This window comes from Silurus meridionalis, chromosome 8 (assembly GCF_014805685.1).
Source record: "Silurus meridionalis isolate SWU-2019-XX chromosome 8, ASM1480568v1, whole genome shotgun sequence".
NCBI classification, from domain to species: domain Eukaryota; kingdom Metazoa; phylum Chordata; class Actinopteri; order Siluriformes; family Siluridae; genus Silurus; species Silurus meridionalis.
In genome coordinates this window covers 6,260,455-6,276,958 of record NC_060891.1, presented here as the reverse complement: position 1 = coordinate 6,276,958, position 16,504 = coordinate 6,260,455, and the positions used below count along the sequence as shown (strand labels likewise).

General features: G+C 37.2%; 1 protein-coding gene across 6 annotated transcripts in view; it reads right to left on the bottom strand.

The window, feature by feature from the left end:
* LOC124389773 (pleckstrin homology domain-containing family G member 3) overlaps nt 1-15,096 on the bottom strand; it is a 43,950-nt gene extending 28,854 nt beyond the window's left edge. For 4 of the 6 annotated variants that reach the window (XM_046855248.1, XM_046855251.1, XM_046855249.1 and 1 more), the window contains exons 1-2: nt 14,949-15,096; nt 7,371-7,441 (exon numbers count right to left, since the gene is read on the bottom strand). In XM_046855248.1, coding sequence (XP_046711204.1) covers nt 7,371-7,422 — 52 coding nt within the window. In that variant the 5' untranslated portion in view covers nt 7,423-7,441; nt 14,949-15,096. Of the gene's footprint in view, nt 1-3,019; nt 3,177-7,370; nt 7,442-14,948 lie in introns of those variants that run through there. The other 2 variants (XM_046855252.1, XM_046855253.1) reach the window with 2 other exon arrangements.
* Nucleotides 15,097-16,504: the final 1,408 nt, after the last annotated feature.

Here is a 16,504-nt window from a genome sequence, read left to right as displayed (position 1 = left end):
ATTCGATTCATATCAGAGCTTGTGGCATTATCTTAGATTATTAGAGATCATTTGAACTGTTTTTCTTTTTTCTTCACAGCCCTACTAATCATAGCTAACAATCTTTATATGACATGATATGTTTTTGGTACATGGTATTTAATCCCTGTGTATTTTCTGGAGGTAGCAGAGCTGAAGATGTTGAGGTTTTCGTTGGTAGTGATGAGGATAGACAGGATTAGAAACGAGTTTATTAGAGGGACAGCGCATGTAGGGAATGCGCGATTGAGATGGTTTTTAATTACACTTAACTTGTATTCTGGCTATGAATTAAATTGGAACATACTGTCTGCATACATTAAAGTACATTTAATCCAGACTGGGGGGGAAAAACGGCTGAGAAGTAGCTAATCATTAGCCTATGTGTTTTAAAAAAGGCCTTCTTTGCAGGTGGCCAAATTCTGGAGCCAACAACAAAATTCCTCACACCTGACAGAGGATCAATTTACATTCTTTCACAGCAAGGACACTTTCCAGAAACTCATTTTTTTCATCTCACATGAACAAAACTGAATGCTGAAACAAGGGCTAAAAGAACAGCAGACCAAAAAGGGAATGAAGAACAGTGAGCAATTCTGTCCAGACATCCGACTGAGACATGCACGGACATGGCAAAGCTGATGTCTACTAAGATGAGCAGGAAATGGATATAGGTCAGAGAATTGACTCACAGACTTGTTTTATTTCAACCTGCAGGCAAACTTTTCGTTACACAATATCCACAGATAGCTGAGAAAGGTGATTTCAGGTTACAGGAAGCACCGTGACTTTCAGTTCCATTGGAAAAATGAGTGTTCAGTATAAAAGGATATTTATAAAGTTTACCAAAATATATGTGTAGCTCTATAACTAAAACTATCTAAAGTAGGATTACTGGTTTCCTGGTATAGCTGTGAACGGTGATGTATGTGCGTGTGTGTGTGTGTGTTTTAGAAATGTAATCCTTTAGTCTAACCATCAAATGTCTTTGTGTAGCCATAATCTCATTTTACTCTTAACATCTAAAGCCTGATTCCTTATCACATCTTCGCACAGGGAGCACGAAGGAAACAACATTATCCTTACAAAAATCTATGAGAAGGGGAAAAAAAACAAGTCATGTAATTATTAACTCTAATTCAGGCCAGTGTAGTATTCTAAAAGTGTGTTTAACCTCCTATATAAACCCCCCAATAGTGAGTTATTTCAGTTAAGTGCTCCCAAAATTCCTGTTGGGAATTAACTAGACAGTTTTAGTATTTACTGACTTGATTAACTTGATAAAGTTTATTAATACTAGATAGCACTTATCAATTTAGTATCTACAGTATGTCAGTATTAAGCCAATTTATATCAGCAAAGAAATGGTCAGATTTACAGGAAGACAACAATCCTAACTTTGCCAAAAGGAGCCTGACATATTGTGGGAAGGACAACATAATGAAATGTATCGCTACATAAAGTTGGGCAAGTGATAGTAAGAGTAGCCTCCCAAGTTACCACAGCAAAAATGAGTTAGCTATTTAACAGCATAATACAACGATGTGTTTATTTATTGCAAACAATTAAATTTTACACACAATTTCCCAGTAATATTTATTTATTTTCAAAGAAGTTGTTAGCAGACTGCCTCACACCAACAGTCAAACATGGAGGTGAAAGGGGGAGGGGGTTGGAGCAGGGAAGACTGATGACTTATTACAAGTGAAACAGATACTGAACATACATCAGCACCATGCAATTGTTCCTGGACTGTAGCTAATTGGAGCCAACTCCAGCATACAATGAGACAATGACCTGAAGCATACGTCCAACATCTGTAAGCATTATTCATAGACAGTGAATAGTCAGCTGGAGTATTATCTATCATGGAATGCGGATAAATTGCTTTGCAAGGTCAAAGAAATCTACAACTTCCAAAGAACACCTTTGCCAAATTTTACAATATTAGCAGGCAAAGTAATTTAACTGATTGTTTGGAGAAACTAATTGTATGTTTGCCAAGAGAATGTAAAGCTGAGTTTTTCAGTTAAAATAAAATCTGTACATCTGTAAATGTATATGTTTGTTAGGTTAAAGCTAATCATTCATATGTCTCTAAAAAAAATTAAAGACTACGTTTCCAAACAAAGCTGTTTTGTTTATGGCACGTTCTTTGTAGAGTAGGGTTTGAGCATGTTTAGTATGGTAATTTTATATGATTGATTTTTACATTTTTCTTTACACTTTTTTTTTTTTTTACAGCTAATTAGTTATTAACAAATTGTATATCAGTATCACCCTAAGCTCTACAATTCAGTTTTGGCCTTTGAAAAAAAAAAAATTAAATCATGCCATCACTTGTTAATATTAAAGGCCTTTGTTTGTCAACCCGCAAGGTTACTGTTTCAGCATAAACAAAATTGAAGAACCAAGTGATGACAATCACAGAAGTTCTCAAGCATTCCCCAAAAATATGATTCACAGTTTGGTGACAGCTGTCTCAAATTTCTTACCTGGATGCCAGGTGTTTCTTAAATCTACAAATGACACGCTGCATAAACCATGCAGAACAACTATAAAGAAGCCACATTTCTTTTTTACCATAACCACAACTGATGTAGAACAAAAAGCCGACTCATAAATATCAAACTCTATGGTTTGCTCCAGGATGTATCTTGCTGGCTGTATGGACATGCCATGCAAATTTCAACACATGAATGCTGGTTTTGTTCGTCGCACCGAAATTTTCCACACAGTCAAAGCGGTTACCATGGAGTCTTCACGTTGGACAAACGTGAAAACATCAAAAAGATCAAAAACATAGAGTGACATAAGGTAGAATAAAAGAGGAAACAATCAAATTTTTCTTAGGATGTGATCATAATGAACAACGTCTGATCAGGAAATAGTAAATAGTTCAGCAACGCACCCATACAACTTTGTGTACTTAAGTATAAACACATATACTGACATGCATGCTAAAAACATAGATTCACAGAAGTAAAAGACATTAACATACCTAGAGAGGGAGGTAAACGGAAAACTGCTGTCTGTTTAAACCAGATATAAACTATTAAAGATGACAAACTGCAGACACATGATAAATAAGATATTCCTGCCAAGTTACAAAAAGGTACTCTCTGAAAGTTGCCAGTCAACTCCCAAACTTCAGGGCATGAGCTATAATCTGACTAATGTGAGCCGATCGAGGAGACAATGCCACACCCCAAGATATCAAGACACTCCTTCAGCACACCATTTAAACAATCCTTATACAGTTATTCATCCTCATTAAACCTCAAACTACTATTCCATACAAACTACCCAATAAAGCAGACCATTAACTGTTTACCTTATATTGAATTTCAGGAAATGTTCACTCAATATAGCCGAATAATGTAGCAGCCAAACAAAAAAAAAATCTCCCTGGCCTCAGCTTGTGGAAAATGCAAAATGTACAAAGATGTTCTTCCACATGATCTTTTCTGTTGGAATCAGGAACCATAGGCAGTGGTAACATGCACTTACAGGGAAATTTAAGGACAGGGAATCAGCCTCATGCAAATCTCAGCCTGGTAAAAAAACATACAGTGACATCACAGAGGTGAGTGATAGCTCCATGAGTATATGACTGGCTTTCATGTGGATCTCTGTGGTATCTTTTGCATCATTTGCTTTCCATAAAGCGTGGGACTCAAAATAGCGATAATTCTGCTAATTTTACCATAACCTTTCACGCAAGAATGAAAGGCAGTAAAGAGAAGCAAGCAGAGAACTTACAAATTATAGTTGTGCAATTTAAATAGGAAAAACAAGTTTTCCAAAATGGGTATGAAGATTTATTAGATGGAGCAGTTTTTATTAAACCAGGTTTTTAATTGCAGTTTTAAATTGATGATACCTTTCCTCTACCTTTGATGCAGGATTTGCTCCACACCTCCACAAAACAAAAATAAACTAGACAATTGCTTTTTTTTTTTTTTTAATACCAAAATGTATTTGTAGGATTTCTCACTTCCTTCTTCAGAGCAAATTGTGAAATTGTGTTCTTAGTCAGTCTGGCATTAAATTGCCTGGTGTAAAACAACAAAATGGGCCTGTGAATAATATTATTTAACTAGCATGTAGGACAAAAATGCAAAAAAGAATGCTAATGCTCATACTGTAGAGCAAGACCCACCCAAGGGGAAAGGACAGATGTTCTAGAGAGCATGTAGCGAAATGAGCTCAAGATTAGTACAATATGTGTATGTGGAAAAAGAAAACAATGATTCAATCACCATGGTGTCCATAAAAATAAGGAACTGGCACAAAATGCTCAGAGAAACCAATTTCTTTAATCACTTCTCAAATTACCTAATGACTACAAAACCAGTTGTCTCAAATACACGCTTCTAATTTAATCTCAGACACTCCAAAGTTCTTGACATGAGAAGGTACAAAGGACTGGCGCTTCATGAAAACAATGGCCCTTTTCAGGTGGTAGCAGTAGAGCATGCAACTGGAATCAGAAGCAAAAAAAAAAAAGTTATTCTCTTAGAGATGCTAAGGTGGCAGACAAAAAAGTTGATTCAGGATCAACACACCATGCTGTAGTCCACTTTTTTTGAATTTTAGTGCACTTCAGCCTTACAGTCTTACCTCTATACACAAGCTGATTTTTACAATGAAGGTGGATTTTACAGAATAGTCATTCATCCAGTTCATAAATATACATGTATAAGACTAAACACTTTCTTTAAACATCCCAGATTAAAAACCAGAAAGTTGGTCATATGCTTATAAGACGAAAAAAATACTAGCTAAGACACAGCCCATGTGCTTGCCATATGGTCATAACTTTATCTCTCTCTTCAAACACACACAGTTCACAGACCATCACATACCATCAACACTAGCTCTAACTTTGACAGAGCATTCAGTTCAAGCATCCACATTATACCACAGAACTGAAACATCATATCTCACTGTTATCTTCATGCAAACCCAGCAATTTAAAACCATTTAGTGTTTGCATCTCCACTTCTGCCTTATAATTTGTAAAGATTGCAGGGCTCAGGGAGGAACAAAGCCAAATACCCAGATAGCAACGGACTGAAAATTGTTGACAAAGCCCAAGGAACATTCAGCTTCTCGAAAACATCACAGAAAATAGTGGTTAGCCTGAACAATAATTCAATTCTACATCTTCTTGGCAGTAGGTAATACTTCTTGACAACCAGGTAATAATCACCTTGTAATGCATGAGAGATTCCACAGAGAAAGGTACTTTCTAACATGAGTGTAACCCTAAACCATCATACAGCCCATGCATCAAATACATTACCATTGTTTAATTTAACAACAAAAAAAAATCTTTCCCCATGGTGGACTCCTTCAAAAGGCTCCATGCTAAAACCCAGAACAATCAAGCAACTTTCCATAAGAACAGCAGGAGCCTATAGAAACAATTAACCCCAGTGGTATTACATAGACCTTCCTGCCCCTTTCTGAAGTACCTCTATTCAAATCTCCATTTCCTTCCACCAACATAGGCCATCTGTTGGGTGGAAAGGATGTAGAGGTGTAAGCTCATTGCAAACTTTACTAGTGAGGCTAAAAAGCCACATTGGATCCTCACCCTGCAAGGTGAGAAATGAGAATGCAGCCAAAAGGACATGTTCTGTTGAAGGATGAGGCTAAAAACTCCACAACTTGGTCGAGGCAACTTACTCCCAGTTTTAAAGGGATAGTTGGAGGATATCGCCATGGCTACATGGAATGCCTCATTAAGCTAATGTTCACAATAAGTGCCTTCCCTCTCACACTAAACACCCCCAAGCGTTATCAATAGTTCTTTCGCCACAGACAAACTAGCAGTTCTTAACAAAAGTGGCAATAGACAAACAGAAAGTCAAAAGCTAATCAGACTGATCCACTGAGAAAAGTTTTTTAGAAAGATAAAGCCACTGTGATGCGACAAAATAAGCAACAGAAATAGTGGGAGAGAATAGGCTGCGCATCACTGCAATAAAAAGACAGTAAATTCCTGTCCAAAGCCCTCTTTCATCATTTGGCTTTGCAAGACTGCAGCATTCATGCATGGGGCATATGCTATTCTTCTCTAATCACAGCTGAATAGAGGAGATTTTTAGCAGACCCTGGCCCCAAAGATATGTGGTGTGGAATGTGGTGAATGAGTCATGAAGGCTTTGGATTGTTATCATTCTGCTGAAGACATCATCTAGATCTGGAGTCAAGTTTAATGAATCAGGCTTTTGGAATAAGAAAGAGCAGAAAGATCGATTTTCTGTTAGACCAATGCCACTTTAATTCCTCTGCAATGTGTAGACTGATGTAATCTACATTTTTTTACAGACCAAACATGACCACCTGGACTAATGTCTTAAAGACATTAACTTTAATTTAACTGCTAGACAAGACAGTGGAACAAGTCTAAATTACTCTCTGCTATTTCTTTTTTTCTTCATCTCAACCACAACCAACCATCTGCATTTTTTCCTCAGATTCTTTCTTGAAGCCCAGCATTCCCTTTTACCATCTCGACCTGTCATTTATTAATCCTAGAACAAAGCCTGGTGTATTCAGAGATGGTGGTGAATGAAGCAGTCATTGTGTAAAACTAGGTAGGACTCTCCTTTTCCTAGCCCCATGTGCTCTTTTTGGGCCCTGTCGATTATGAAACAGGAGAGAGGAGATGGAGCCAGTGACATATTGGCATTCTTTGACAAGTGGTATGTCAGTGCCAGTGCCAAGCACATTCACCAACCAGCCAAAAGAAAGACTTATTGCTGGATGATGTGGATGTGTACAAGTAAAGAAAAATCAAAATTCCACTCTGGGGATGTAGACTTGGTATTTACACACTGCTGTTCTTTAAATGTGTTTTATGATATATGTGGATGAATCCTAGTCAAAAAAAATAAAGAGTCAATCTTTTGGTAACTCTATAACTTTTGGTGGGAACAAACTACTTTCACAGAGCATGTTTAATGATGCAAAGACCAACTTCTTTTTCCTCTAACCATATTTTATGACATTAACTGTTTTAAACAAAACTCTTTCTTTTAAAAATGTTATACAATTAACCTTTGTTTTCTACTGAATTATTGTTTACAGCTCAAAAAAACTGCTTTAGTGTTATAGTTTCCATTTTGCTTGTGTATGAAGGTACATTTATGTGGAATAACAGACGGCCAACCTGCTGATGTTGAGAGCAAGAGCTTAAGATTTGCTGTAGGCTAGGAGGCCCAATGCTGTGCTATTCCCTCTGCATCGCAGGTTCCCTACATGTGAAATCTATATAAATATAAATAAATAGTGTCTGTTTTTTTTTAACAGCACAAAAACACAGAAATACAAAAACTCACCTTCACCCATTGAGACCTGATGTTGACGGCCGTGACGAGACTTCTCTGGCATGTCACTCAAGCTTCAGACACTGCAAAAGCAAAACAATCCTCAAATTGGTGACATAAAGGAAGCTTACATTTGTTTAACTCATAATATTTTGTTTAAAAATGTTATCTGGTGCCTACAGTGCTGCTCAAAGTCCTAACAACACTGGTTTATATCAGGTTATATATTGGTAAAATACTGTTCAAAGTTATATGGCTAGTCATTTACGGTACTATGAAGAGTGTTTACATATGATGTGTGAAGATTTTGGTGGCAATGTTAAAACCGGTAGCAGAGATCCCGTACACATTTAGTCTTTTTCAAACTACACTATAAAGACAAAAGCATTTTAACTTTTCCAGCCATATGTAGTTCTTCCCAAACGATTACCCCAAAGTTGGAGGCACACAATTGTATAAGATGTCTTTGGATGTGGTAGCATTACATTTTCCCTTCACATCATGACCCGAAACCTGCTTCAGCATGCCAATGTCCATGTGCACAAAGCAAGCTCTATGAGGATATGGTTTACATTGGTTGATGTGGAAGATCTTGAGTGGCCTGCTCCACACTCCACACTCAATGGGGACTAAATGTGGAATGGGATGTTCAAAAATCACATACAAATCTTGTTTTTTAAAAATGTGGTTTAAAAATGTTCACACACTTTTGTACATATAGTATATTAAAGCTATAACAAAACAAAAAAGTCTGACATTTTGCAGCATTCACTGCTCCAATGAGGCTTAACCTTAATTCAAGACTTCCAATGATTCTCTTGAAACAGCCACTGACTATACTTAAGTATGTTATGAAGCTCATGTGTTGGCTTCAAAAAAAATCTCTTCATTAATAATAATAATAATAGGCTTTCTCAATGGAGCCTTCTCTAATTGAACAGTTTCAGAATTTGTTCCAGCAAGTCACAAGTATATTCAAAATAACGTCATTTAAGCACCCATAATCATATCAACTACAGCAATAATAATAAAAACAAACACAACCCACTTTTATCTTCCCTTAAAGACTTCTAATGCAACTTCAATCCAAATATTTTGACAAAATTTGTCTTTCTATATGGCCCTTAATTTAGGACTCAGGCATTCTGATCTTTGAAGTTAACACAGAGCTGTGCATTCCACCTGCCCCCTGCTTTGCCCTCCATTCTGAGGGAAATGGCTACAGAGTGTTATCGGCCAGAGAGCGGGAAATTCCTGCCATTCCAGTGCACAGAGTAAATCAGTGTTCTGTATTAGCTTGTGCCAGCCACTTGCCACCTCACTGTATATCTGTCAGTGGGCAGAGAAAACCAGTGGGCTGGCAGAACTGCAGCTCTGATGCTTTCCAGAGCAGGACTGAATATACTTGTGCTGATGAGCAGATCTAATATATGCTTAAGCCAAACAAAAACAAACAATTCCCCAATTACATTTTTACATGAATTATTTTCATAAAACAACATTTATCTATAGAGCAGACCTAGTTTTAAAAATTATCCGCAGAAATATTAGAACACTGACTATTGATAGAAGTGTACACCAAAATAATGAATTAATGATTAACTAAAACTCACCTTGAAGTCTACAACACAGGAATGCACTAAACATTACAGACCAAGCCATGAACGTTCAGATGCATGTGCTGGAATAAAATTAAAGGGATAGATGGAGTTTTTGTATGTGTGTATGTATGTATGTATGTATGGATGGATGGATAGACAGATATGCAACCCCTGGTCCAGACATACATTTCTGGAGTTTGAATGCATGCTCCAAATGTTACTCACACTATGTAAGATCACAATATGCAAACAGCAAAGTTTAATCTGCCTATCTAATCAGTTTTGCCAGGGAAAAGCCCCAAAACAAAGGACAAGTGTCTAAAGGACAATGTAGCTCAAAGTCAAAGGCAGAAAGTTTAAGTTTGCTCTCTCAGTGTAAGGCAAGAGCGGAAAATCTATGGGTCTGAGTGGCTTGTTGAATCACTACAGCAAGATCATGAACAGGTCTATTAAAAGGGGTTGAGTAGAAGACTTTCCAGTATCAATAATGAACCTTTGAAAAAACAAAATAAGTTCCCTGTTTTTCAATTCAATTAATTCTGGAGAACAGCCTTGTAAACTTCTCTGCTCTCCCGCTATTCCTGTGAGCTTCTGCCTTTCGAAACAAGAACAAGATCAAAGATCACATCAGCAGGAATTCTTTAGGGATTAAGTGCTGCATTGTTCCTCAGTGTAATCACTGAGCTCTGCTATGAGATGACAACCTGCTCCACCAAAACTAACATTCACAAGAGGTTTGGCAATTACCTCTGAGAGGCTAAGCGTGTGTGTGTGTGTGTGTGTGTGTGTGTGCACGCACATGTCTTACTGCACACTGCCTTACCAAACCCAAACACATTCATTTAAACGGTTTAACTCCCGGCATTCACCTTTCACTAACAGATTTTAAAAAGTGCATATAGTAGGCAGACTGGAGTGCAAAAAGGAGTCAGAGTCCCTTTAAATGTTGTTTATGGCATGACCTCAGGACAACTCCTCCATAAATATGCAGGGGGCAGGTCACAATGTGTCCAAGGCTATTTATGCTTTTGTGAAACATTCACAAAAAAGAGAGAGAACTATTGAATTACTGCTGCTAAAAGCACTAGTTTTTACAACCAAGTGAAAAAAAAAATCCTACTAAGACCTTTTTTTTTTTTAAGTGAGTACTTTTTCAGCAACAACTACTCAAAAATCATTTATTCATCTAATCACTTTATCCTAGTCAGGGTTGAGGTGATTCCAGATCCTATCCTGGGAACCCGAGTCAAAATATTTGAAAGTTCCCTGAAACCATTACATAGCAACAAACACACACACACCAAAATCAATCCCTGTACCAGAAAGTTTGTCATAGATAAAATCAAAAACCCTCAGAGGAACCCAGGGACATAATTTAAATGTGCAAAACTCCACATAGCCAGTAAGATCGGGACAGCACCACATCCGAAAATGTCTTCTGTATGCCTGCATAACAGTCAATCAACTCCATAAATCCTAGTGCACGATACAAAATGGGAAAAGTTATACAATATATATTCAAAAGTATTTTCCAGCCATATGTCGTTCTTAACTAAACCACAAAGTATAGGACGTCTTAGTATGTGGAAGTGTTCAATTTTCCCTTCACAAGAACTATGACAATGGCCCAATGCACACAGCAAGCTCCATTAATATTGTTTAAATTGGGGGAAATAGAAGATCTTTAGTGGCTTGCTACAGAGCTTTGAACCGAAACCTACTAAACACCTCTGGAATGAATTGGAATGCTGATTGCACTCTAGACCCCCTCACCCTCATATCAGTCTCCACAACCACACTCCAAAATCTAGTATATTTTCCCAGGAGAGTGGAGGTTATTATAACAGCAGAAAGCAATAAGCACATGCAAAATTTATGGTCCCGGGTCTGCAAACCTTTGTCCATATAATTAATCTATACCTACTTTGATACCTTATAAAAAAGAGTTCAAAATTTTAAATATTTGTTTAAATCTTCAAAATAATAAAGACGTTGTAGATACATCAGAGCTACTTATTATCTATTAGTTGTGTTTTATTTTCTGTCACATTTTGTTGCTGCAATTAGAAGCCAAGATCAATAAAACACCACATAGCACAAACAGATGTGTAACTGGCACTGAGTCAACTGCAACTAGAGAGCATTTGTTCCTCCAGCTGATAAAACATGCTAACCACTATGTGACCTGTAAAACAGCTGCCCCCCCCAAAAACCACAACTAAACTAGTGCATATCAAGGAGTTGTGCTCTAATTAGAGTCAGATGGACTCTGATCTCTCTTGGCTTTTTGTCCAGTAATCTTTTTTTTCTGCAGGTTGGACAAAAACAGATGCTATTCTCATTTACAAGCACAAGTGCTACAGCAAGAGCTGGATCTAAATATGAGAGGGTTATTTTATTGAGAACAGGCTAAGTAAAACTAAATAGACCCTTCATCCTTTGTGACATGCTGTTCCTGGAGCAATAATGCTCCCCAAAAGAGCAAGAATGAGCTTTTTGCAAAATCCTCCATCCTAATTATCTGCCTAACATGAAAAGAATGTTAAGTATCTGCCTTTGTTGCCCAAGTCTGTGCATTTGTAAAAGAAAGACTCCCAAGGGAGCTTTTTTTATCTACAAAGAAATGTTTTAGATAAGACTTATGGTGAAAAAACATAAGTGTAATCTCAGAAATATATTGAGAAAGGAATGAGAGCTGGACATTATGATGGATACGCTGACATCGCACAATAGTGATGAAAATGAAAATGTTTTTTTTTGTGTTTTCAACAGTACAATACAATACAATATTATGAATAAATCTAAATCAAATTCATTATTGTGACTGACTGGTCATAGAGAAACCCAATACAAAGTCTGAACAAACGGTCACCTACATATACTGCAACCAAAGGCAGTGTCTGCAACACTAGACAGCCTTTCTCGGCAAAGGAGTGACAATTACTTCCTCAATTAAAATACGTCCGACAGGCAAACAAAAGTCTGAGCTGCACTAAAAATAGACCAATCGCCAGACTTGTCTTCCGCTGCAGTGAGGCCACATTGAACTCCAGATTTCGACTGGACCCATGGGAACAGCGGCGTATTCCAGGGATCTCTGAGGATCCGGATCCCAGTTGCACAATTAAAGCTTTTGAGAGAAATACCATAGCTGGATCTCTTTTGCAAAAATATTGTATGCCCTGGCAACTGTGTCCACTGTTGGCCGAACACAAGCCAAAGAGGTTTTATTATTTCAGCACTGTGGTGCATGTTTGTCCTGGATGACCTTGTTTTTACCTCAGACACCAATCACCCCCCCCACCCCTTTTCAAAAGAGAAAATTCCTCACTCCACACCGATACACAATATAAAAGGAGTGTCCACTTTCCCACATTTTTCCTGTGACAGCTCAACTCTGACACAGATCAGCTGCTTGCCGTCTGTTTAAACCCCACTGTTTTTTACACACCCACTATGGCACAAACCAAACAGCCCAATGCACACACTCTCTAATTAACCAAATCGCCTTAAGCACGCAAAGACAAATACAAAACAGACAAATCAACATGTCTATTTACTTCCAACAATGCCTACAAGCCCATGGAATTTAATAAAGGAGGGATTCTGTTTGCACATTGCAGAAGCCAAAACACTTAAAAACAAAACAAAAAAATATCTACCTAATGCTCTCATCAAGATAGACATGCATGCATCCTGCTTTGCAATCTCTAATGGTTTAATGATAATTTCCTCCGGTCAGATCTAGCCCCCACAGAACAATTTAAAACAGTCCCAGAACCATTAGCTATCAGATGCATAGTTAAGGCTGGAAAGATACCTTACAGCAATGCTGGGACTTTCTGAAGAAAGAAACTGGCCTTGAAATTGGTACAGCATACCCAATGCATTTTAAAGACCTGCTGTCTGGAGTTCAGCAATTTCTGAAGTTTTGAGATTTCTGTATTAAAAGCCAGAAAAAAAGAACTAGAATCCTTTCACACAAAATTCTGCTCAGTCGTGTACTTTCCACACCACTCCATTTTTACCCACAGCTCTGGCAGTGAAACAGTACTTCGGACTTGCACTGTGAATCCACAAGGAATTTTAAGGTAGTCAAGGTCAAAAAAAAAAAGAAAAAAAACACTGGGCTGGTTTTTTTTTAACAGCTGGGCCCAATTACACTGAACCAGCAGTGCCAACTGACATTCACACATCCTCTGCCTGTCTGTCAAAACTAGACAAAAAAATAACACACACTTACATGGAAAATTAAAACAATAACATGTGAATCTGTTTTTCTCTCACAATCTCTATCTCTTGCTCCATCACTCCGCTATAGTGCACAGCATCTGGAGTTCATTCTTCAGAATTCAAACATTTTATGACCAGTTGTGTGAATGTCAAATCCCTCCATAAAAACAAAGAGAAACATGTACCACTTTCTGCCTGTACGCAAAAGTGAAACAAATGTCTAGGAGAAAGTTTGTCCAGCCTCACACACACATTTGTATTAAGATCAGTGAACAGGGAGGAGTGTATAGTTGTTGTAAGTGAAAAGTCAATAAAAGGCTGACAAACCTGCCACATTAATCCAAGGCCATGAATAAATATATTCAGATGTGTATGTTTAGATGAGTAAGTTAAATAAACACAAGCTCTAAATGTTGGTATGCAAATGAAATTTGAATATCCACACATTATATACCTAGATATAAATCAATACGTGTAAACTCGGGTCCTGACCAAAGTTCAGCAGTAAAAGCTTTTAAGCAAACATGCATTATCAGTTCCGTCACTACTGGCCTTGCCAAACCAGTGTGAATGCTCTCCAGAGTCTGGATACAGAGCCTGGTGACGCATTACAGATGAAACCTTGCTTCTTTTTTTTTTTTTTTTAAAGAAAATTCAAAACCAAAATGTATTGAGCTTTCCATTCCAGTGAACACTTTCGCTCAGCCACTGTAAAAATAAATGTACTGAATAAACACTGAAAAGTATAAATCAAAGTGTTGGAGTGAAGAATTGTATATATATCAGAACTGTCAGTCATCACATTATCCATATATGTTACACACTATGGCTGCTGTATATTGTACAAAGTTCTATAGTAAACTCTTTATTACACCTGACGCACAATACTGTTATTTGCACTACCATGCACTCTTACACTTTATGTACATTACTGATCGGTCATATAATCTGTATCCCTATTTAATAGCCATACTGTCTGTATTATCTTGTATAGTCCAAGCTGAATGTATAGTTTTTATGTCTGTACTCTGAGTCACTAACAGCTGGAACCCAATTCCTTGTCCTTGCTATATATATATATATATATATATATATATATATATATATATAGAGAGAGAGAGAGAGAGAGAGAGAGAGAGAGAGAGAGAGACTCTTTGTCTGTAATAATCCTGTTTTGAAGGCTGATAAAATCTGTAAAAAAATATAAGATCTGTAACACACACACACACACACACACACACACACACACACACACACTATATATATATATATATATATATATATATATATATATATATTTATTTATTTTTTTTACAGATATTATCAGCCTTTAAAACAGGATTATTAAAGACAAAAAGTCACATGTGAAGTTTACATTTGTAAAGTCAGACAGTATTTGGACTGAGTTTCATTGAAACTCCCAGTAAAAAGGGGGAGTTAACAATGGGGCTGTATGGTATTTTTAGTTTTGGTGGTAACATTAAGAGTACAGGTTTAAGTTATCTTTTGTTTTATTTTACTTTATACATCAATCTATTAACTCATTGAAAACACAATGCAAAACAAAAGAAAGATGTGCAATCTTTTGTGTAGTTTTGGCATTTGTTCTTACTGCAAAAGTATGTGTGTAAAAGTTTGAGTATTTTTGTCGGACAAAATGGCAAAAAAAACAACAACGCAAAATAAGAAAAAACCTGTATCAGGGTGCGCACTTTATCTGTTACTCAACATTCCTCAAGCAATGTAACTTACTTACCGCACACAGATCCGGTCTTCACACCGAGCACAACTGATGTCACGATTCTCTTTTCGCATATATTCATTGCTCACTTTAGATGTTGCGCTTCATTTCAACACACACACAAACCCCGCACATGTGGCGGACAATTCCACTACACTTCTGTAATTACTGAAAGCGCAGACAAGCCCCGCCCACACCGTGAGTCATAGTGATGTCACTACACAAAGGCACATAATCCGCAATTTACACGCCAGACATTCCTCTTTTTCCGCTCTTAATGATTCATAAAATGCATGTGGTAAAGTCATTGTTTTATTTAAAAAAGTGAACTAACAGCCCAGCTGCTATCATTTACAAAACAAAAGATCACTTCTGTAGTGTTTTTTTCACCGTTTTCGCACGTGTTTTTTTTTTTTTTTTGCTTCACGTGCGTTTACACCTTATTAACAGGGTGTCACGTGTGTTTCTTTGAAAACACCTCATGTTATCAAAGCGTATTATAGTGAAAGGCACATTACAGATTATATTAATTATATAATCATTTAAAAAGTTTGTACTTTAGTACAGGGGACACCTCTGCAGGTGAACTGCAGCTCTACTTCAGCTCAGAGACGTGTATGGTTTATCTCAAATAGCAGGCCAATATCGCCCTCTGCTGGGTGTACAGCAAAGTACAGTTCTCCTGTGTTGAGAATATGGCTGCAGGTATTGGAATGATCTTTTCTGGCTTTACATTACATTGGTGATATATATATTTATTTGTCTAGCTCTTTTAACAATGGACATTGTCCCAAAGCAGCAGTGGGTTATACCATTTAAATTTATCTTAGTGCTTATAAAATTATCCATAATTAGCTGACCAGTGTCGCAATCAGGCAGGAAAGAAGAAATGGACAGGAGCATTGAAGTCTGGTACCTCAGGAACATGTTTAACTCAACAGATTGGAGGGAGAGAACGGGTGTAAATGAGCGACAAGGAAAGAAAAACAACAATTATGAAAAATTCTTATTGTACAATTTAAATAGGCCCATGTATGGGCATTCAATCTTCGTTAAAGAAGAGAAGTTGAAAAATGAAAAGGAACAGTTGTTTAAATGTTCTTCTAACACTCCAGAACCAAAGTAGTAAAAAACAATAAATTTTTCCGTTTCTTTGTGGATGCACGGAAAATAACAAAAGCTAAAAAAAAAGGGTTGATTGGGGAGTGGTAGCCCCAGTGGTTAAGGCGCCGGGTTACTGATCGGAAGGTCGGGGGTTCATTCCCCAGTATCGTTTAGCTGCCACTCTTGGGCCCTGGAGCAAAGAGGGTTTAAGGGCCTTGCTCAAGGGCCCAAGAGTGGCAGCTACGCGATACTGGGGAATTAATGTTTTCAAATGTAAACTAGGTCCTTGTATCTTCTGCTCTTCAATTTTCGTCTTATACAGAGAAGATAAAAAACAATAAAAGTAATTTTAAAACGCTTTTCATTTCTCTGAAGAGGTAGCTATCTAACATTTTTATTTTATCACTTTGTACATTATTAAATGAAAAGCGTTTTTAAAATTACTTTTATTGTATAGCAGAAGATAC